Here is a 24310-nt window from a genome sequence, read left to right as displayed (position 1 = left end):
AAAATATGGGATCTTGAAGAACTAAAAATAATTTTTCATTCCACATATTTTCTACTTGTCCTCCCTTTGTTCATACACACAGTTTATTACATTACTTATCCCAGTCCAATTGTATTCCTGTACACATTTACTTACCTCACTTTGTGGGTCCTGAATAACTTTATAAAGAGATGAAACCAGAGAAATCTTGTCTTTCAGATTTTTAGCATAGCTTGGTATAGATGCTTCCGGCACCGTCTAATACAAAACATTGAATGTACAAAGTAAGCCAGTATTTTTAGTTTGTTGTCTAAAAATAGTCTTATATTTTTTAGGATATCTAATATCCTAATATTCTTAAACTATGTTATTTGATCATTCCTTATCAATAAAGAGCTCACATTTATCTAAAGGAGAAATGAAACCTGAACTGAAAAGGATCACACAGCATGTAGACCATCCATTTGCTTAAAGATAACATTGATATCAAGCACTGAAAATACAGGGAAGAATGTTAGGCCTAAAGCTAATGCTTTTTCTTCCTCAAATAAATGCAACGGAAAAAATCAATCCAATTAAATAATGTATGGTCAGTCTGTCAGAACAAGAATCCTTTCCTTTAAACTAAAGTTAGAATATTAATCTTGCATTTCCTATATGTCTCAAAGTGAATAACTTTATCAATCTGTGACTTAACAGACAAACAAATAAACCATAAAATACTAAGATAATAGATCTGTCAAAGCCAGGATCTAACACTTACTCTGAGGAAAATGACTAGCTCTCCACATATGACTAACCAAGATAGGCTTTCCCAGAAACTAGATCCACTAACAGAATATTCCAGTACTGCTGCTAGCTCAGAGCTGTTAAACAGCAACTGCATGGAAAGAGTTCTATTTACACTTCTCATTGATTTATGCAAGCACAGTCAGAGGAGTAAGGGGCACACCAGCTTTTCATCATTTGTATCACTTTCTACCGTAGTGCAACCATGTAGACATTACTTGTGTGTTTCATCTTTTCACTTTGCAGTACATAATGACTAACTTATGCCTGCATAACTGGATTCCTAAATAATTATTCTTTTACAGGCTGTGTCTATGGCTGACATTATAGTACATTGTTTTTGTCTGTATTTTAACCTTTCTGCACAGTGCTTAGAGGGGCATTGGCTGAACAACATATAACAAAGCAATGTAACCAAACTTTCAGAACCTCACTCACTCACATAATTCATACTAACGTTCTGGAATTTATTCTTTACAATTTTACCGCTATATTGGATGTTAACCTAGTTATATTTGATAATCTAATCCAGTACTAATGGGAATTATTATATCTTGCCTTTCTTTGAAACAGCCAATAACATAAGTGGTTCCTACCCTGCATCTCAACCTAACATTCATGTGAGATAGCTAGGTTTAAAAAGAATGGCTGATTTCTCTAAAGGTTTTTCAAACAACTTGATGTTTGAGTGGGAAATTGAAACTGAGAGCAGAATTTAAACACAGCATGTGTGCAATACTGAGGCGGTAGCTATTTCTTATTTCTTGGAAATTAACATGAATTGCAAGAAGCTTTTATTACCTTGTATTCTGATAACCACTCTTCTACAATCCCTGTATCTGCAGCCAACATCTTCCAACATTTGCTTTGAAATCTTCAAGTCCTAAGATTTAGAGAAAAAATTTCCAATACATTTATTCTCTATAAAATTGGAACTATTAGAGAAGAGACAGATAGAGAGAATGGCTAAATATAGAGCATTATGCTGAAAGCATTTAAGCTGTACTCATAATAATGTGTATCAGCGCAACCCACTTCTCAGGCTTAAAGAACTGCTACCTAAAGATCAGCAGGTACCTAGCCTGAGCACACGGTCTCTAACATTTTAGCTGCTTAGTACAGCACCAATATCAATTCACAAATACTTCAACTCCCATGTTCTAATGTGCAAAAATGTAGATAAATCCCTTAAGAGCACAACTTGCAAACAGTAACATGCAAGTGGCATTTCCATTTCATTGTGTTTCATTTTCAGTGGGAAAAGTCATGACAGCCCTCACTGTCCCTGCCTCCAGAGCCAGCAAGAATAACCTTAGTACTACCATCTCTCATGGACAACATATTTCTTGATTTCTAGAATGAAAATGAAGACTGCTACTATCTTTTATTTTCTATGCACAAGGGGATACGCTGAAATTTTCAAAATTCAGATGACCACAGGTTAATTACAAATGCATCTATTTATAATCGTGTATTTTACATACTTAAAAGGATGGATAACATATGAGAAAGTAAGAACCAAACATTCTTAAATATCCACACTAGAACTCAATGTTGGAAGATAAAATATATGGCTACCATCAGCCTTTGTTAAAGTTTCTGAAACCCACTTCAACCCCCTTAAAGGTGACAGATGTAAGAGAACTCAAAGATGCAAAATCATACATTTACAGTTACCAGTTGCAGGGATATTCTGTATGCTTATAAAATTTTGCAAGTCACCTTGGGAGCATTCAAACCATTCAAATAAATAAGATTTCCAGGTCAATGGGATCTATATTTGTACCACCTTTATGGCCAATTTGGTAAAATTATGGTATATTTTTACCACCTTCATAAGTCAAGATGTAAACTCATCGAACATTCCTGCAGGTATTTTTCCTTTTCTGTTTTAGAGTATTAACAAGCTAAAACTCACAAGGGGGGAGGGTGTGCTTAAGAATAACCATCACTTTGCAACATCTTAACATATCCTTCTACCTTTCACACATAGCTCTTTTTCCAGTTTGTGCACTTCCAAATAATATATAAAGCATGGCCACATTTATTCTTGCAAAGACAAAAGATGCAGACTTTAGAACAAGATGTATTTTTAGTCAAGTCCTACTATCTATCAAACTACAATGGGCATATCTGTCCACTTTTCTTACATTAGTTCAATTACAGCATTCAACAGGTAGAGGAGGACAAGAAAAAAAGAGGGCACAGAAAAGGAGGTAGCCAAAAGTGTACTAGCTCTTAAGCTGTCAAGATAATCAGGAAACCAAGAATTTTTGTCTGGAGTGTATTTATAACTGCAGAGTACAAGTGACTCATGAACACTACTCTTTAGAATACTTTTTCTATTAAGGGAAATTATATTTTAATAAACTTAAACTAACAAAGCTGAGAAGAATCTGAATCTGATCAAATAGCACCTCAAAAGGTATTATGAAATTTCTAATGCATTATCTACCTTCCATCAATATGTGGTTACAAAGACACAAATAATGTTAAAAGCCATAGAACAGTGGACCCTTGCCTCACACATCAGTTCCGGACCCCCCATGTAAGGCTAATTCTGCGTATGCTTGAGCCCAATCATTTGAATGGGGCTCATGTGCACAGCGGCGCGGCGCACCATGAGCACGCACCCCATTCATTTGAATGGGACGTGCCGACTTTTGCGCCCCACGCGGCTTGAACGCGCATGCTCAAGTCCGCAAATAGCGTGCCCGTGTATAACGCAGGCGCACTGTATATATCCTTCTATTAAAAGATGAAGGCTAGAGAAAGTGTCTTTTCAAGCAATACCATTACAATATAGTTTATCAGAAGTATGAGTCACCCAACCAAGACCTTTTGAAATAATTAACACAGTATTATTTAAAGCAGCAGTGCTTTCATAGTACCACTGCGAAACCAACTTATTGCTTTCTGCTGATTTCTCAAGTACATGCTCACCACACAAAGAACAGAAAAATACTATTTACCAACTTCTGTATATCTGTTTCTAGGCAATCATTTAGAATGTACCTTCAGACTATAATGTTCCTAATTTCCACATGTCAGAAACATTAAGCAATTTTCTGTTCCACATTCTGCCATACTTCTGCTTTTTAGTTTAATACATCTAGTATTTTAACAGTTTGCATTCAGTATTATACTGACATTTTTCTGTATTATTCAATCTTCTATTGATAGTTTATTTTCAGCTACATCTATACAGCTCTACATTATTACATAATTTGTTGCACGGTATCAGCATATAAACATTTTCACTGCATGTTCTCTTGTTCTAGGTTATCACTTGCAATTCATCTAAAGATCTCTTTCTGTGCTGACCATAATTAGGAGCAGATCTTTTATTCATTTTTTGAGGTGGGGATATGGGGAACTTCTCTTCTGCCCTCTGCCATTTTTCTTAGTCTATGTTGCAGTACAGAGAGGACGGGGAGCCTGCTTGAACTATCCAATATCTGCAAGGCCTATGAAACTTTACAGGAATTTCTCCCAAAAATATTCTCTTCCAACTGGAATTCCTGCAGTTTTTTGTGCAAAGAATCTGGTTGGCCATATACAGAGGTCAGCTGTACAAAGATGAGAACCATATTGCATAAGAGACATAACTTAGGAATGGCACCTTACAAATAAATCTACAAAAAATAATACTAGGTTATTTTGTCAGATATAGCCACATTCAAGTAGAAGCCTGTTCCTCAAAGTTTTTATTTTTTAATTAAAACCAAGTTATGCTTGGAGCTCTATCTCAACCCTGTAAGGAAACTGAGACCCCAAAGCAGGGTTGGCTGGTTTAAACCAGGGAGTTTATCACACAGGACAGATTCCATGCAAAATCTGAATTTAAACTGGGGAAAAAATGCAAAAGTGGGTAGGTTTTCAGATGATGCCGGGGGTTAACCCAAACTGAAGTGGACAAAACCCACAAAAATAGGTTGATTTTCACACGACATAATGGTTAATGAGTATTAACTTGACATTAACCCAAACGGAAAACAGACAAAACCCGCTCCTTTTTACTTTTGGAACATCCCAAAAGTAAACAGGCTTTTTCAACTTTCCGTTCAGGATAATATCGCATTATTGCTTATTAACCCTGATGTGTCTGAAACCAACCCACTTTTACAGTTTTTTTCTGGATTTTTAAATCCCATTCCTGCACGGTATCTGTCCCATGTGATAAACTCCCAGGTTGGATTAAACCAAATGATTTTTTTTAAAAAACACACCCTGTTTGATTGTTCATTTTTTAAAAGACTGACTATTATTACTATTTTTCAATCCTCTTACAGGAACAAAAATGACTGTTTGAATTTAAACATTTTAACTTTAACAATCTAATAGCATAGTTCATTGTTAAGCAATCATCCAATGCAACTGGCAGTATTCAGTGTCAGTTGCTTTATGGGCAATTGCTCACTTTGTTATGTACAGTGGGCCCTTCCCTTACGCTGGATCCATTCCGGAACACACACACACCCCATCATAAGGGGAATTCCACGAATGCTCAAGCCCCATTAAAAATAATGGGGCTTGTGTGTGTAGCACAGTGTGTGTGCCTGGGGGTGCACACCATTACCTCTTCTGGGGCGTGCCAAGGCTTCTTCCGGCGAGGCTTTTAGTGTATGCTGAAAGCCGCATATATCGCATTCACGTATGACATATAACATAAGTACAACCAAAAAAATTGCTTTAAAATAGGACTATTTTTAGAACAATTATCATTTAAGCTAGTGACCGTAACATCTAAACTGCATTTTGCTATTCAGTTTTCTAATCTAGTCCAAAATTGTTGTAGTGCTTATTTTCCTGTATATAATCTACAAATAACTCCCAAAGTTTTACTCAAAGACCTAAATCATATCAAAGCCTATTTATTATATTTATTTACATTCTGCTTTTTTTGCCAAAACTGGGACACAAAGCTGCTTACAAATGTTAAAAAAATGAATTTTGGATTATTAATATTAGAAAATATTAGATCAAGCTTTCTAATGTGTGAAGCAATGTTTCACAGTATTAACATAATAAGCAGGATTCTGGTGTTTTTCATTAAAACATTAATGCAAAAATGGGTTTTTAGATTTGTTTTTTAAACTAGTTTTTCCCAACCCTATCCTAAATCACCTAACTGTGAATGTTAACTCAAATTTTCGTACTGGAGCAATTTACAGTCCCACAACATTAAATTCTGCACAAAACTGAAGGTGCTTTCTATTTAAGATATCAATGACTGGAGGCCATCTCTTAAACCGTGATTTCAGTTAGAATGGGAGTGCTACTTATGATTCAAATGTTCTAGATCTGGAAACTGTATCTCCAACCATAATTCTTACTTCAAGTCAGAGTTTCTCTCTCTTTGGAGAATTCCCCACCCTTTTGAAACTAGGCACAAGAAAAACATATTGTGGCTAAGGTCATATCAATCAACAGAGCACAACAGAACATAACAGTATGGAGTTATACACAACTGACCAATCTCTCCCATCTAGTTCTAGCTTCATCTCTAAAGAAATTTGTTTACTGACATAAAAAAATGTAATCCTGTAAGCTATTCATAAAGATGTCCCCATAGTGCTGGTGAGCTACTCAAAGTTCTTCCCCAAGAAACACATTCCAGGACTGAGGGTGACTAACAAAAGCTGATGGTTTGAAAAACCCACAATTTTCATGCCAAAACTGCCACTCTGTGTTACTCATTTAGGTTAATAGAGTTCAGGCTTTCAGAAGATGGTGGGACTGACAAGTAGTACTGCAGCATCAATGAAAAACAGCAGGATGGGAATAGATGAAAAACAAACAAACCATAGCATCTGCATATTCTTCTCTGTGGAAAAAATAACAAACAAATATGCCACCAGTTGGAACTATACAGTAGCTACAGTATGAATCTACTCAGAATTATCTCCTACTAAATGGAACAGGACTTAGTCCTGGGTAAGTTTTTATAATGCAGCTTTGGTCATCTACAAACTCAGATGGGCAACGTATGAATTCCCTACTTTGCTGCATACAGGAAACTGGCATTCATCACAAGCACGCTAGCCATTTATAAACCGTACATGGAAAAATGAGAAGGGAATACATACAAGCATAGAGTTTTCAGGATAAAAAAACCCCCTTTTTTCATGCACTGGAACTGGCCCAATCTCTCTGCAATTAGCACTTCTGTTTTAGAATAAGAAGGGAATGTTTATAAAGTACAGAATGCCACGCTGGGGAATTTTGCAGAGCAGAGAGGAAGGAGAAACAGGCACCAACGATCACTGACCACCCTGTGCCCCATTCTTTGAGCCCGTACAGATAGGCCAAAATAAAGCTGCTTTGGGTCATTTTGGAGGTATGCTGTTTAAATGATACATGTGCCCTATGAGGTTAGAAGCTGCACCAAAGCCACGCTACATTCCTAAGGACTAGAGCGCAGCTTTGATGCAGCTTCTGGACTCTTAAGATGTGTGTGTCATTTAAACAGCATATTGCCAAAGTGACCCGAAGCAGCTTTACTTTGGCCTGTCTATACGGGCAGGTTTTTACACAACAGCCCTGTGCTACTGGGAAACACTGGCAAGAAACTAGCTAGAAGCTGCAATGAGATTTTCCTTTACATTTAACAGCAAATTTGCAGAGTACATTTTGCCAGGTTGTGTTTCAACTTAAGCTGCAACAAAGTTTGTTCTGTTACCTGGGGTCAAGTCGACTTTGACTTATGGTGGCCCTATGAGTGAGAGACCTCCACCTTACCCTATCATCAACAACCCTGCTCAAATCCTGCAGATTCAGGGCTGTGGCTTCCTTGATTGAGTTTATCCATCTGGAACATGATCTCTCTCTCTCTTTTCCTATTGCTTTCTACCTTTATTATTGCTAACGACCCTCGAATGGATTGCAACTCATAGCGACCCTATGGAGGAGACATCTCCAAGACTCCCTATCTTCCACTGCTCTGCTTAGGTCCTTCCTTAGTAGAGTCTATTCATCTAGCATGCAGTTTTCCTCTCTTTCTAGATGCCTCTGCCTTTCCTAGCATTATTGTATTTCCCAATGAGTCATTCTTTCTTATGATGTGACCAAAGTATGACAACCTCAACTTTATCATCTTGGCTTCCAGGGAGATTTCAAGCTTGATCTGGTCAAAGACACATTTGTTTTGTCTCTTTGGCTGTCCATGGCTGAACAAAAAGATCTTTGTCCACTGAACAAAAAGATCTTGATCCAATGATTCTATGATCCTAACTAGTACTTTTAAAAGTTGATACAGAATAAAACTTTACAGGACTGAACTTGAGAAATATAAGCATAAACTCTTCTATAATTAATTGGCTTTCTGTAAGACCCATCAGTCATACTCAGAACTTAGGCAAAAAATCTTCTTTGATGGAAAAATAAACAAGTTTTGCTGATTCTTCCTATGTACCGATAGTCTTTTAACAAAATATATAGTCATAGAATAATACATTTAACTGCTATTGGGAAACCTTAATCACGAAGGCCATTGTATTTAGCACTTGCCTTGTATGACTGAAGTATTCAATTACTTCATTGATGTCTGTACACTACAAATCCTCCTCTTTTCTTTTTGAGAATTGAGCATTGGCTGTGTTCAAGAGTATTACATTAGAGGGAATGCTCATTCATTAATAACAGAAACAACGCACCCCATTTTGTCCCCCTCCGTTTGCCACCCCCAAACAGGCAAGGGATGCAGACTCCAAGTCCGTGAAAATGGAGGGGCGGCTGTATACACATCCAAGTTGCTAGTTTTAAGTGGCAGATTACATTAGTTTTATGTGATGAATTACAACAGCAGCAAAATGATAACAAGAACTGAAGTACTGCTTGAGAGGTATCTGTAAGAACAACACAGGCAGAAAGCTATTTTGAGATCAGTTATAGTAAGAGAAACAGAAAGCTTCCCACTTCAGTGTAAGAGGCAGCAGCAAACACTGGCAAGAGACTACTACACACAAAATAGATTTTAAGATGAACTCCACTGAAATATAGACTAAATTAATGTTTTTTTAATGATAAAAAATTAGGATATGTTAGGATATTAACATTCAAGATATTAGCACCTCTACCCCACAATGAAAATAATAAAAATAATCTTTAGGACATCAGTATTCAAACATGGTAATAAAAACAGAGCTTGGGGATAAAGTATTTATTTTCTATAGCAATATGATCTATCTCATTTCAGCCATGATCGGTAAGAAAACTTTTGATTACAGTGAGGACTGTAAAAACATCCCCAAGAACTTTAGGGACTTTTCCTCAACAACTCTTTATTAAAAGTTTGACACTACTGGAGAGAAGCAGCATGGTACAATGTTCGGAGTGTCAGAATAGAATAAGAGGCCTACATGCAAATCCTAATGAGCTTCATAAGGATCCTGAAATGTACTCTCAATTGGATTACTAGGGGATAAAATGGGAATTAGAAAACACCATACATCAGACAGCTCACTCGTGAAGAAAGGTGACATAAAACTATAATCAGGAGTTCATCCACTGCCCAAAGAGAACATATACAGCAGAGGCAGGAGTACTCCAGGTATCCAGGACCAAGGCTATGTAGAACTGGCACTTGGAATTGGGTCTAGAAAGAAACGAGAATCTTTAGGGTCAGTGTTATATGATTCCATCTGATGCGCACTTTAAAATTCTAGAAACCACACTGTAGATTAGTTTTCAAACAATTTTAAGAAACAGGCAAGAAACTGCATTTGCCAAAGATGCTTTTAGGAATACCTGAAGGAAGACAGTTGATCTAGATGTACTATGAGATCTTTCAACTATAAAATGATATGGTTAATTTTACATCGCATAATGAGCAAAAAACAAAAGGAATAAAATACAGAAGAGTCCACTTTTTGTAACTTGTGGTATGCCAGGATTTGCCATTATTAGACAAAGAGCCTGTGTTATCATGTAATTTATTTCACAAACAGCATTTCCTTTTCTGTGTCTGTCTGGATTATAGGTCAAACTAAATTCATGATCTGAGTGCCAAAACAAGCAAACATTAAAACTGCATCTCGTCTACCATTTTAATAAGAGGCAAAACTTGACACTCCATCTGGACAGTCAATTTCAATTCAGAAAGTCCCATATGGGTGAAGAAAATAGCACACTCTGAAGACTGTAGAAGGTGACAGAAAGTATGAATACTACATTCTGCTTAAACAAGGTTTGAAGATTGCAATTCAAAGCGTATGCCTGAACCACTTAAACAGATTAGAAAATCTATTACAATATATTGTTTCTATTACAACATATTGTTTCAAGTTCCCGGCTGCTTTCATATCACAAACCTACACAGGCAGATTTGAATGTAATAGAAAGATTAAGGAAGGTAGCGTACCTACACTCACAACATCAACATCAGGTTCCAGTACAACCTGTGTCTTTCAGAAACTGAATGCTAACTTGTTTCTGTAGCTTGCATTCACAACTATCCTCTTTATTAATAACAAGGGATTTCAAGGGGAAAAAACATGTGTGTGTGTGTGTGTGTGTGTGTGTGTATATATATATATATATGCACAGCTTTCTATAATTCTCTTTGGCAGAAGACCAAACTGTATACAACTTAGAAAGGGATCTGGTAGCACACTCTGCAGTCCAAAACACACTGCAGAAATAATCCAGTTTGAGACCACTTTAACTTCCCTGGCTCAATGCTAGGGAATTCTGGGAACTGTAGTTTTGTGAGACATTTAGCATTCTCTTCAGAGAGCTCTGGTACCACAATAAACTACAATTGCCAGGATTCCTTAGCACTGAGCCAGAACAGCGGCCTCAAACTGGATTATTCCTGCAGTGTTTCAGACCTAAAGGAAAGCAATAAGTTGGTAGCATAAAATTTCGTAGAATAAGTCTACAAAAGCTTATGCTAGCAACTTCTTTCTCTGTTAGTCTCAAAGGTACTACAGGATCCCTTCTGCATACTGATGCAGACCAACATGGCTGTCTTTGAATTCTGTAAACAACCTAGTTCATACATAAATGAAGATTCCTCCGAAACCAATTGAGAATATGACATGATGGAAATGGACAGATTAACTAGAATTATTCAGGGAATAGATGAGGAAGAAGTGGAAAGGGAATGGGAGTCACTAAAAAATTTCTGTGAAGACAGATGGAAAGGTGTGTAAATCAATGTAAATCTAACAGTACTATTAAGCAATCTTAGTTAACACATAGAAAATAGGGCGTTATAAAATAAGTAAGCAAATGTTTAGACTGGAGTAATAGAAGAAATATAAAGTGTTATAAGGGAACTCTAATATGGAGAGTAACAAACACATAGGCAAATGTTGTACTATAGGAAGTTTATTTGTTATCAAGATTTTTGAAGATACAGGATCATCATATGTAATAGTTCTGATTTGAAATTTTGGAAGCTTCTGATCAGTTTGTGTTGATAATGTTGAATGATGTATATCTTCGTATTCTAAGCAATAAAATTTATATTTAAAAAATTGCATTGTTTGTTTAACTGTAACAACATTAATAAAATACTTTGTAAAACTGTCTAGGAAACCAAGATGCCTTCCACCACATCTGGAGATCATAAAGTGCTTGAGGTCTGCATGGATGATATGAGGAGCAGGACACTGTAAAAGCAAGTGGAAGTTCAGAAAATTCACACCAGTGTTTCATCTCAGAGCCCTGCTATCTCTGTAAACTTCAACCCAAGATAGCCCTTTATGTGCCTGATAACAATGTGTCCAGCTACAAACTTGGGGGCCATTCAGACTACAGAAAAAAACGGGTTTGAAATCGATCCTTCCACGTAAAGTTCATATTGGACCCAATTCTGTCACAATCCATGTCGGAGCTTGCACAAGGAAATGCCCCTTACCCCGGGGTATCCAGATTCGGGCTAAAATCCGTCTTTTCTCAAAAGACTCGGGTTGCGCCAAATTTGAACTTGCCCTCGATCATGATCGGGGCAAATTAGGGAGGGATTAGGGTCAGGGGGCAGGCAGAGGTCAGAGCATTCCCTCCCATCATCAGAAGGGGGGGAGGAGGAGGAGGAGGAGGAGGAGGAGGAGGAGGAAAGAGCCGAAAAAAGGGGAATTGCTGGATGCAAAGGGTGACAGGAGAAAGGGGGAAATCAGGGGTGACTTTTGGGCTACAGAAGGCTGTCAGAGAGAGTTGGGGGGTGGAGAAAGTGATGAAGGAGGAGGAGGAAGAGGAGGAGGAGAAAGGGGCCGTGGGAGGAAGGGAGCCATGGAGGGGATCCTAAAACGGAGCAGGAGGAGGAGGAAGATGAAGGAGCTGGGGGAAAGGGTCAATGGGCATCCCTGAGGAAGGAGAGGGTCTGAAGGAAGGAGGAGGATTTCCAGGGGGAATTGGGTTGTGGGGCTGCGCTGGGGCATGTAGGGAAATCAGGCTGCTTGTCCTACTTCATTCCCTCTTGCTCCTGGATTATTGTCAGAGGGAGATGGGGGTGGTGGAGAAAGCTGAAAGGGAGGAGAGGGTCGGAAGGAAGGAGGATTGCCCAGGGAAGAAGGGCTGTGGGTCCAAGCTGGGGCATGTAGGGAAATCAGCCTCTTTTGACAATTTATGCGCATTATTTTTGGGTACTTGCTTGTTCTACTTTCCTCTTGTTCCTGGATTATTATTCTTCTTATTATTTGTGTTATATGAGGATGCTACAGGAATGCCTGCGCTGCATTTCCATTTTATTCCCGATTGATTCCATGGGTCTACTTTAGTTGGAACTGACAGGTCACACTCTCTCAGCCTCAGTGGAAGGCAATGGCAAAGCTCCTCTAGCAGGAGGAAAAGGGTCAGGTCAAAGGCAGGGCACGAACGGAGCTCACATCAGGCACCCCCCCCCCCCTTTTCATATTTTTTAAAATTATTTTTGACCAAATATGTGCATGATTTTTTTTCTAGAGGCAGATAGAGCAGGGCTAGCAGCTTGTGCAAGGGGTTTCTCTGCCTGCTTCAAGCAAAGGGGAAATGTTGCGAATGCAAATGTTACAATCCTACAATGCGAATGTTACATTTTTTGCTCTTGTCAATTAAACAATGATACATGCCCTGAATTGCTTTTAAAAGCAAAGAAAAAAGAAAAAAGAAAAAGGAATGCATGGCAATTGCATCCTTTACTGGCATTTCTGAGGTGAGTAATTTATTATTATTATTATTAATATTATCATTATCATTATTATTATTTCATGTGTAAGAGGCATTCTGGGGGGCAAGGAGTGGGGGATGCATTAGCTTGCATGGGACTGAAAATGGGGACAGGGGCAGATCTGACCCAAATGCCCACACATACACACAACACACAAAAAAGAGGTTTTTAAAAAATTGACACTGGGGCATTTTGTGCATGGCTCTTTAAAAAAAGGAGGGGGGAGGACACCTCCGATGCCCCTGCAAAAACGTCACCATGACGATCGCTTGATTGACAGCAGGCACCTTCACAGCAGGCACAGAATGCATTTGATTTAAAATGCCCCTCTTTTTGTAGTGGGCACTTTCTAACGGAGAGATTCGGGGGAGGGGATCTGAATCAGCCCGGTTCCTTCCAGATTTTTGATGCCAGTCTGCATGGGGCCTTGGTTTAACTTTAAAGAGCTAGTGTATAGCCTAGCAGGGTCAGTGTGTATTTTGTACATTTTGGTTGGCCTGATAATGGTATCACTGTTTTGTGGATTTAGGATGTTACTTGCATAGGAGACCGCTAACAAATATCAGGTACTGTAGGCTATATTTCAGAAGAAGGAACTGGCAAAACCACCTCAGAATATTCTTTGCCCAAGAAAACTCTATGAAATTCATGGGGTCGCCATAGTCAACAGGCACCTTAAAGGCACATACATACAGTCTAACTATAAATCTGCCTTTAAGGCACCTCCAGACTGATGATTTCACTACAGAAAACAACCTTACCTACCCCTCTCTAGCAGCTTTTAAGGCCATGATTGTTCGCTCTATTTATCTCATTCAGATAACGTGCCGAATACTTTTTTCTTTTAAAAACCCTCAATTGAAAGAAGCTAAACCAAATCGTGAGAACCAGCATGGTGTAGTTGTTTGAGTGTGGGATTATGACTCTGGAGACCAAGATTCAAATCCCTACTCAGTTACGATGCCCTTGGACAAGTCACACTTGCTCAGCTTCAGAGGAAGGCAATGGCAAACACCCTCTGAAGAAACTTGCCAAGAAAACCCCATGATAGGGCCGCCATAAATCGGAAAAGGCCTGAAGGCATATAACAACAAACCAAACTGTACCACACTTCCAAGGATTAAGAACTCCCTTGCAGCAATATAAAGTTCATCTGGTAGTCCTTACAGACGAAACTTTGTCCCCACCACCCTCTCTCTCTCTGGCTTTGCTTCGCGAACAAAGATTCAGGAAGGACTCATCCCATGCTTTGTTCAAGCGCGTTGGTGACTAAAAAGGCCAATCCGGGACAAACAGGTCCAGTTGCAGAAAGCACAGCGGAAAGTCTCTTTCCCACCACCACACCCCATCTAATATGTAGGACAAGAAAGGGGCTCAGAGCCGACCCCAAGCACAGGCTGACTCTACTGCCGCTCGATCCTACTTGGTTTCCCTCAAAGCCACCCTTCCAGAGGCCAGGGGAGGCTTTGTTGCCTGGAGTTACTAAAAGACCCCACCAAGAGCACAAATCTCCCAAGTCGATCTAGGGCTAGTGTAAGCATAGGGTTGACATAAGTCTAGTTCCAACAACAGGCTGCCACATTTGCCTATTTTATTCCATCTATTTGCTCACTATGCAAACCATGTGGTGGATGAGAAAAAGACTGAGCAGGAAACCCGCCCCCCAAATAATTCCCACTCAGAACCCCTCCTTCAAAAATCATTTCACTACAGACAGAAGAGACACTGGAGGTCATGCAGGCGTGGAGAGGGAGGTCTGGTGGATTGAGCCTTAGAATATGGTCCAAAACACACTGCCAAAATAATCCTGTTTGAGGCTGCTTTAACTGCCCTGGCTCAGTGCCAGGGAATCCTGGAAATTGCAGTTTGTTGTGTCACCAGAGCTCTCTGACAGAAGCAGATTAATGTCTCACAAATACTACAGTTCCCAGAATTCCCTAGCACTGAGCCAGGGCAGTTAAAGCAGTATCAAACTGGATTATTTCTGCAGTGTGTTTTGGACCTATGACTCTGGGAAATCAGCCTTCAAATCCCAGCTCAGCCATGGAAACCCAATGGGTGACTTTGGGTGAGTCACATACTCTCAGCCTCAGGGGAAGGTGACCATGGCAAACCTCCTCTGAACAAATCTGGGCCAAAAAGAACCAGGATAGGGTCACCTTAAGGCTGCCACAAGTCAGAAATGACTTGAAAGAGCACAACAACAACAGGAACTCATTAGCTTTTTCAACTACATACAGAGAAATAAGAAACCATAAGCTGTATTCAAACTATAGACGCCTCCCAACAACTGTTCAGTGACTGTCATTCAGAGGATTACAGTGGCTCCCAAACTTTGGTCCCCCAGATGTTTTGGACTTCAGCTCCCAGAATTTCTGATGGGCAAAATGGATAAGGTTCCTGGGACCTCATTAAAGTCCAAAACACCTGGAATACAAAAGTGTGGGAAACAACTAGTGTAGACTCACCCAGCGTGACTAGAGGTCCTCCTTTTCCAGGACACACCCTATATCTTAATCATCATGGGAGTTGTGAGGCACACAACAAGAAGAAGTATGTAGAGAGATCTTGCAGCACCTTTGAGACTAGGGCTGCATTGCAGAAATAATCCAGTCTGACACCACTTTAACTGCCCTGGCTCAATGCTAGGGAATTCTGGGAAGCATAGTTCTGTGAGACATTTAGCCATTTCTGTCAGAGCTCTGGTGCTGCAACAAACTACAATCCCCAGAATTCCAGAGCACTGAGCCATGGCAGAGTCCCAGTGCTTGCAGCCAAGCTGGGTTATTTCTGCAGTGTGGTCGCAGCGGAGGGCATGAGCTTTCCTGGACTGAAGTCTGCTTCCTTGGGTCCAACTGCATCTGGGGAAACTAGACTTAAGTCTAGGAAAGCTCATGCTGCCAATTGCTTTCCTTCAGCGAGTCTCAAAGGGGCTACAAGGTCTCTCTACAGATTGATCCTAGAACAACAACAACAAAAAGGCAAAGGGGTGCCAAACCTGTAGCCCAAAAGGGTTTTTGTGTTTCTAGGTTTTCGTGGGCCAGGTCCTACATTTGCCGAGAAGGTCCTCCATTTCTAGCCTGACTAAAGAAGGTTTAATATTTATATAGGTGCCTTTTAGCTTCTCTTTTGGTCAGGTCCTGCATTTGCCTCGAAGGTCCTCCATTCTGAGCCTTGGCTAAGCAGCATGGCATTTATATTAGGGGTTTTTTAAAGCTTTCCTTTGGTTGTGTCCTCCATTTGTCTCAAATGTCCTCCATATCTAGCCTAAGAATGAATTTAATATTTATAAATAGTGTTTCCAGATTTCCTGGGTCCTCCATTTGCCTCGAAGGTCCTCCACTTTGAGCCTGACTAAGAGGCATGGCTTTATATCAGTGTTTCTATCTTTCCTTCGGTTATGTCCTACATTTGTTCCACTCTGAGCCTGACTAAGGAGCACAAGTTTATATTTATATTAGTGTTTGTAGCTTCTCTTTGAGTCAGGGTCCTCCATTGCCCTTGAAGGTCCTCCATTCTGAGCAGGAGTAAAGTCTTCCATTTTGAGCATTTCTAGCTGTGTTTTCGAGCACTTCTTTGGTCAGGTCCTCCATTTCCCTCGAAGGTCCTCCATCCTGAGCCTGGCTAAGAGGCATGGATTTCTATTAGTGTTTTTGCCTCTAAGGTCCTCCACTTTAAGCCTGACTAAGGAGCACCAATTTATATTTGTATTAGTGCTTCTGGCTTCTCTTTGGGTCAGGTCCTCCATTTCCCAGCTTTTCTTTGGCTATGTCCTACATTTGTCTCAAAGGCCCTCCACTTTGAGACTGAGTAAGGAGCACGAATTTATTATCTAGCTTTTCTTCAGCCAGGTCCTCCATTTGCCTCGAAGGTCCTCCACTTCTGAGCCTGACCGAGAAGCATGGATTTATATATTTTATTTGGCTATGTCCTACATTTTGCCTCGAAGGTCCTCCATTTTGAGCCTGACTAAGAGCACGAATTTTAATACTTATATTAAGAGTTTCTAGCTTTTTCTTTGGGTCAGGGTCCTCCATTTCCCTCGAAGGTCCTCCATTTTGAGCATCTCTGGGAGTGTGCTCTTCTTTGGGTCGGGTCCTCCATTTCCCTCGAAGGTCCTCCATTTCCCGGTGCCTCGTCCTCCTTCGCCGTTGGGTCACAGAAGACGGCTGTGGTTCTTTGGGGGGTAAAGAGTGTCTCGAACCTGGGACTTTGTGAGGAGAAACCCAATTAAAACCCTCCGCCGCCGCCTCCTTCTCCTCCAAGGGAGCCGTTACCCTCCGCCGCCGCCTGCTCCTCCCAACCGCCCCAACGGAAGCAAAAGGAAGAGAGAAGACAGAGAAAAGTTCCCTCAGAGGCGGCTATGGCCCGCCCTTCGAGGCTCACCTTCACGCCTTCGCCGCTCCGTTGGCCTCATTCGCCGAAACGACAGAACACGGGACGCGACGGAGGCTCCGACAGCCAAAGTCGCTGTAGAAAGACTGAGGGAGTGACTGACTGGACGGCCCAGCCCTACCCCGCCTTCTGAGTGGCTCCCCGGGAGAACCAATCACAACGTCACAAACGCCGCGCTCAGCCAATGAACGCTCGCCAAGGGGGCGGGAACTCTAGCAAGTCCCGCCTCTTTTTCTTCTTTTCTTTCTACGGAGGGGGTGGGGCTGCTGCCCCGTTAAGCGAGGGGCGTGGCCAGAGAGAAAGAGAACGCTGAGGGGGCGTGGCTTGGATTGTGACGTTATCCTTTTGATTGACAGCGGCGGGGACAATTGGGTTCTGCGAGGGTCAGGGGAGGTGAAGGTCTCCTTGCGCTGCTTTGTCCCATTTTTATATTATAAATTATTTTAAATTATATTATTATTATTATTATTATTATTATTATTATTATTTCGGCTGCTTTGTGGTCTTGATCCACGGAGAGAGGCCGGTAACAAATACAACTTATTTATTTATTATAATATAATATAACATTTATAACAAATATCATAGTTATATATATAAAATATAATAATATAATTGTAATATAATTATAATTATATATAACATTTATAATAAATACAATAGTTATATAAATAAAATATGTTTTAATTATATTACAATTTTATATAATATAATAATAGGCAGGTAACAAAACTTATTTATTTATTTAGTATAATATAATGTAATAGTTATAATAAATATAATAGTTATATATATAAAATATAATAATATAATTATAATATATATAATTATAGTTATATTATAATTATATTATTATATTTTATATACATAACTATTATATTTATTATAAATGTTATATTATATTTATAATAAATATAGTAGTTTTATATATATATATATATATAAAACTATTATATAATTATATATAATATATTATTTATAATAAATATACTACATGTGTAACAAATAACACTTATTTATTTATTATAATATACTATTTATAATAAATAGTGTATATATATATATATATATAAAATTATAATTATATATAATATCATATTTATAATAATTATAATAGACGGATAACAAATTAAGCGTATTTATTTATTATAATATAATAATTATAACAAATATAATATTTATATATATAATATATATATATAATATAATTATAATATAATTATAATCATATGAGTTTACTGTATTCCTAACTTTCCCCCCATCATCTGTGGCTGGTGCCTTCAAAAATAATAAATAAATAAATAAAATTTTATTTATATTTTCCCGCCTTTCCCTGGTGGATCAAAGCGGGATTACAACCCAAAAAACTATGGATGCCGGCTGTGAAAGCCTTTGACTTCACAAAAATATATTTTATATTAAATAATTATGTTATAATTTTATATATATATTAACTATTGTAATATTGTTAATTGTTTTTTGTTAATTGTGTTATTATAGTTTCGGTAGTAATCCGCCTTGATTCCACTGGGAAAAAGCGGAATATAAATAAATTATATATATATATTACTTGTCTGTCTTGAGATTACTAATACCATATATACCATATACTAATACCATACAATTGTAATATATATATTATATTAATTATTATATTATTAACTTTATAATCATCATCATAGTGTGGCTCAAGATTACTAATACCGCAGGAGGGCATCAACAGAAACAAAGAAGAGATAAAGCAGAAAACGTTACAGACTTGGAACAATTACTAAAGAGAGGAAAGTGCAAAGGCAAGGTTAATGCTGAACATAAAGAAAACAAATAACGACCCCACGGGAGAAAAACAAAAATAGTTAAAAGAGTTCCTGTACCTAGGATCAAATACTAATCAGAAGGCTGATTAAAGGGCCCAAACAGACAAGCCAAAATAAAGCTAAGGACTGGAGCACAGGTTTGGCACAGCTTCTGGCCTCTTAGGGCACATGCATCATTTAAACAACATACTTCCAAAGTGACCCGAAGCACCTTTATTTTGGCCTGTCTGTATGGGCCCTAAAGTCAAGAAATAAGAAGACTAGGAGTGGGGAGGGCAGCTATGAAAGAACTAGGCAAGATCCTAAAGAGTAAAGATATACAACTGAGAATCGCCCAAGCAATTGTATTCCCCATCGCCATGTACAGATGTGAGAGCTGGACAGTGAAGAAAGTAGATAAAAAGAAAATCAATTCATTTGGGATGTGGTGCTGGAGAAAAGGGTTGAGGATACTGTGGAGGACCAAAAAGACTAACAAATGGGTCCTTGAACAGATCAAACACAAACTCTCTCTGGAAGCCAAGATGATGAAACTGTGGCTATCATACTTTGGCCACATTATGAGAAGACATTATTATTATTATTATTATTATTATTATTATTATTATTTGTATCCCGCTCTTTTCTCAGGACAGGAACACAGTACAGAGCGGCTTCACAGCATTAAAAACAGTAGAGTTAATTTTTTTAAAAAGTACATTAAAAAGGAATTATTGTGGTATTAAAATTTTGAGTGACATGACTCACTCAAAAAGACAAAAATGCTAGGAAAGGTGGAAGGGAATAAAAGAGAGGAAGACTGTACACCATTGGATAAATTCAATGAGATTCAATGAGGGAAGTGATGGGACTGAATCTACAGGACCTGAGTACAGCTGTAGAAGATGGGGGTGTTTTTGGAGATGTCCCATACACAAGGTCACCATGAATCAGGGCCGACTTGGGGGCAGTTAATACCAAGCAACAGAAACAAAGACTTTTGGGGGAATTGGGTTAACAGCACATTAAAGATCAGCAATGCAATTCTAAGCAGGTCTTCTCAAAACTTAATTCCACACTGTATTTAATTAGTCACTTCCATATGTTGCAATGCTCTTTGCACATCTGTTTTAATCCGTTCATTATTTCATGTTTAGAGTACTCTGCAGTGCATGATTTGCTTCACAAGTTTTATTTAACTTTCCAACAACTCTTCTAAATTAAGCTAGGATGAAATGAAGGGGCAGAAAAATGACAACTGGTGGCTTCCATGTCAGTGGGGTGGTGAATCCACTGCAGGTTCTGGTCCAGGTCTTAAAGGAGCTGTTCAAGCTGCTGCACCCTACTGCAATTAACCTATTTTGGACTGCAATTCCTGTCATCCCTACCTAAAATACTTAAAGAGGTATTCTGTATCATCTTATTCTTGTTAATTTAGAAGCCCCTCATAATTCAAAGACCAAAACTGTATTTTACATCTCAGCTTTTGCATACATATGGTAGTATGGGACAGGGAAAGCCAACAGAAGGAGAATGAGACCATACTGGCCAGTGCAAAATACAGTATATATGGCATGTGGTTTTTGCCAGCCCATTTTCTCTCCCCTGCCCACAATGATTACAATGGGACAAGACTAACTAAACTAGGTCTAAAGCTGGCATGGTTTCTCCTTTCCTTCTGATAGAATGTCCATGGAATGTCTCTATTTCAATCAATCAAGTATCTGTGACAGCTGCACAACGACATTCCAGACACAACATTTGAATGGCAATAGTAAAAGCGGGCTGTGGGGGGGGGGGTGATCTGGAGTATTTTCCTGCTACAACAACACAGCATTCATTGAATGAATGCAAGATCTATGTTGGATGGCAGAAGCTTCAAGATCGTCACGTTTTCTGTGAATCTTGTGATAATCTCGCTTTTCAGTTAATAAAATTAAACCACAGCATCACAAGACTACTGCTTCCATTCAAAACCTATGGATGCAGCACAGTTAGTGTTGCTGGACTGAAAACTGGAAAGGGCTCCTGTACCTTTAATTGTGTAGAAGAGGGAATTTCAGCAACTGTTGCTTATAAGCTAACGGTTTTACACATCATTTGCTACCTCAGGGATTAGAGATTGTGTAAAGCGCCATATGTTGCTAAACTGCAGCAGCCATCATCCCCCACTTCTGGCAATACTGGGTATAAGCAAAGGGAACTACAGTCCAATTGGAGGGCCATGGTACACATGAACGTGTCATACCTTTCATTCTTCCACCCTTTTTTAGTGGAAGTGCCTAGGATCAAACATGGAATTTTGTACATACATTCTGCCACTGAGCTATAATGCAGGATGCTAATCGATTATATCTGTAGGTTTCAAGGCCGATCTTTTTCCTCCCTGGGTTACTAAGGCCAACTTCATATTTGTACCATATTGACAAGCACACCTCTGAGATATTTGGGGAGGGAAAGTAGTCTGACAACATAAGATATATGTGAAACACTGTGGTGCAGTGGCTAGGATGTTAAATTAGTCTTGGGGGTAACATGGTTCTAAATCACATTCAGACATACCCCTCAAATTGATTACCATCATCTCCTAAGGTTGTCTAACAGGGTTATTGTAAGGACAAATTGATAGATGTTTAACAACTATTCTGCCCTTGAGTTCCATGGAAGAAAGGCAGGATTTAAATATAATGAAATAAAATTTAGAAGTGAGGATCCAGCAACTGGACAGCCATCTGACTGCTGTAATATATGCATGGAGAGGTAGCATGGCGTAGTGGTTTGAGTGTTGGATTACGACTCTGGAGACCAGTTTTATTCCCAGTTCAGCCTCTAAACCCATTGGGTGACCTTGGGCAACTCACACACTCTCAGCCTCAGGGGAAGGCAATGGCAAACTTTCTCTGAACAAATCCTGCCAAGAAAACCCCACAATAGGGTCACCATATGTCAGAAATGGCTTGAAGGCACACAACACACATACACACAATATATGTATAACTCTGGAGGCCATGATTCAAATCCCTGCTCAGTCATGGAAACCCACAGGGTGACCCTGATAAATCATACACTCTGGCTCAGAAAACTCTGAGATAGGGTTGCCTTCAGTCAGAAACAACCAGAAGGCACACAACCACACACACACACACACACACACACACACACATATGCCTTTTGAGAGAAATTATGGGGACATTTTAATTATCAGTACAATCATGACTGGGGCCAAGTTCACATTTGCCAGCACCTGGTTTTTCTCAAAAGCTACAGGAAATACTCCGCTTTGAAAAGACCCACACCAAGGGGGATTTGCCCCTGAACGGGTGTGCAAAGCTCAAATTCAAGTGTTAAAAAAAAAAGGCACCAGTATGAACTTCCAGCTTTTAATCCAGTTTCTGCACCAGGGTAAAAGGTAGTCTGAATGGCCCCAAAGGAAGGGGGTTGTGCTAGACCTATAAAGGTTTCCTTGTTAAAATAATGTGAACAAGGCAGCCATATAATTAATTATCTTTCCATTAATCCTTCTGGATGCTTAGTTTTGACTAAAGCCAAACTCCATCTCCAATGCTAACAAACATATATATTTGAAATCTCTTAGGATCTCAGAAAATGGGGAAAATGTTTTAGATTATTAAAGGCTTACTAAATCAATCATCAAGAAAAACCATCTGGCATCTCCCACCCCAGATTTCATGGTGTTGTTTCTTTTTAAAATATTGGCTGTGAGTTGTCATTTTCATACCAAGAAAAAAATCAAAAGGGGCTTGTTTTACTGGAGGATTAAAAAATGTTTGCTTCTTTCATTTCTATCTATCTAAAAGCGTAAAAAAATATATTATCATGATTGCCCATAATTCAAAGGCGCTTTTATGTAGTTTTTTATACAAAAATGCCATGAAGATTTAAAAGATTATGCATTAATCTCCAACATACACCTATGTTGCATTTTCGAGGATTAGTAAGGATTTGGATGAGTCATTATTTGTTCAATTTAATATATGACATAGAGCAGAAATGTTGCAACATGCTTATAACCTTCATGCTGACCTGGGTGGTTCCTTATTAGGATTATTATTCCAAGCCACAGCACATTCTTCTCAAGTTCTCATGTGAACAGAGAAATAAAGGTGAATACACTTACAATGCTCTGTGCTGAACACATGTGCAGAAATCTGCATTTTGTAAGAATCCACCACACCATTTTTATTTGCACTTGTTCACTGAATAAACCGATTGCTGTTTAAACCTGTAATTTGGTTTCTTAAACCTACTTTCATCAGTATTAACTATCACTCCTTATCTAATACCAGTTTACCATATTATAAAGATTTCAGTGGGATTTAATATATAGAAACATATCCATACATTTCAAACACTTGAAATGTTGCTCACCATTTTGTGACATTTTGTCATTCCAAAAGATATTGGATTATACATTTCTGAGTAACTGAGGCATGAAGGTGGCAACAAAGGTTTAGACACAACAGATCAGTGTGTCTGCGAATAGGTCACTGGATAATTATGCAACATTATTTTGCTTATTCAAGCTTCCAGCCATAACAGATGGGGCCTTTCAATGCAGTATTAAAAAAATATATCAGTGTGTCTATGGAAAAATAAAACCAGGACTTCACTAGAGATGATTTTAGCAACAGCCAAGGTCAAGAAGGGCTGAGTTATATTTAATTAAACTAAAATGGGAATGGTAATTTTGGTACAGACTTAGCAGGTTTAATTCTCTACTTGTCTGTCTCTCCCACTCCTTCATTCTCTTTTATTAAATAGATAGAATGCCATACATTTGCAAGCACTGATTATGACTGATAGACTGCTAAGCAACAGAAGTGCTGCCATCAAAGCAGACAGAAAAAAGGAGAATTAAAATTTATCTTGTGCTATGCCTCTGTCTGTGTGTGCGGAAAGAGGGAAATTGCTGTATATACTTATGTATAGGTCTAGAGATTTTAGTCAAAAAAGTGTCTTAAAAAAACTGAGTCGACTTAACCATGGGTCAATGTAAATACTGTACTTTAGCTCTTTAAAAAAAAGGAACAGTCCCCTGGTGAAAGGCAAGAGTGTAAACTGTCTGCAAAGCACTGACCCCCCTCTGCTCTCCTCCATCCACTGTTTAGTGTCAGCACAAACAGTTATGCCTGCTGGAATTTTGCAAATTCCTTGGCATTTTCCTTTGCTTCATCCTTTA

General features: G+C 38.9%; 1 protein-coding gene across 4 annotated transcripts in view; it reads right to left on the bottom strand.

Annotated features, from left to right (window-relative positions):
• The window catches only part of LOC149309811 (hyccin), a 38278-nt gene extending 20871 nt beyond the window's left edge, over positions 1 to 17407 (bottom strand). For all 4 annotated transcript variants that reach the window (XM_089533088.1, XM_089533090.1, XM_089533089.1 and 1 more), the window contains exons 1-3: positions 17306 to 17407; positions 1570 to 1651; positions 136 to 237 (exon numbers count right to left, since the gene is read on the bottom strand). In XM_089533088.1, the coding sequence (XP_089389214.1) occupies positions 136 to 237; positions 1570 to 1620 (153 nt within the window). In that variant the 5' untranslated portion in view covers positions 1621 to 1651; positions 17306 to 17407. The remainder of the gene's footprint in view (positions 1 to 135; positions 238 to 1569; positions 1652 to 17305) is intronic.
• Between the last annotated feature and the right edge of the window lie 6903 nt (positions 17408 to 24310).

Source organism: Sceloporus occidentalis, unplaced genomic scaffold (assembly GCF_023333645.1).
Source record: "Sceloporus occidentalis isolate IW3139 unplaced genomic scaffold, rSceOcc1.0.p SCAF_7, whole genome shotgun sequence".
Lineage (NCBI taxonomy): Eukaryota > Metazoa > Chordata > Lepidosauria > Squamata > Phrynosomatidae > Sceloporus > Sceloporus occidentalis.
Note: the sequence above shows the minus strand (reverse complement) of the source record. Positions and strands in the feature narration are given on the sequence as shown.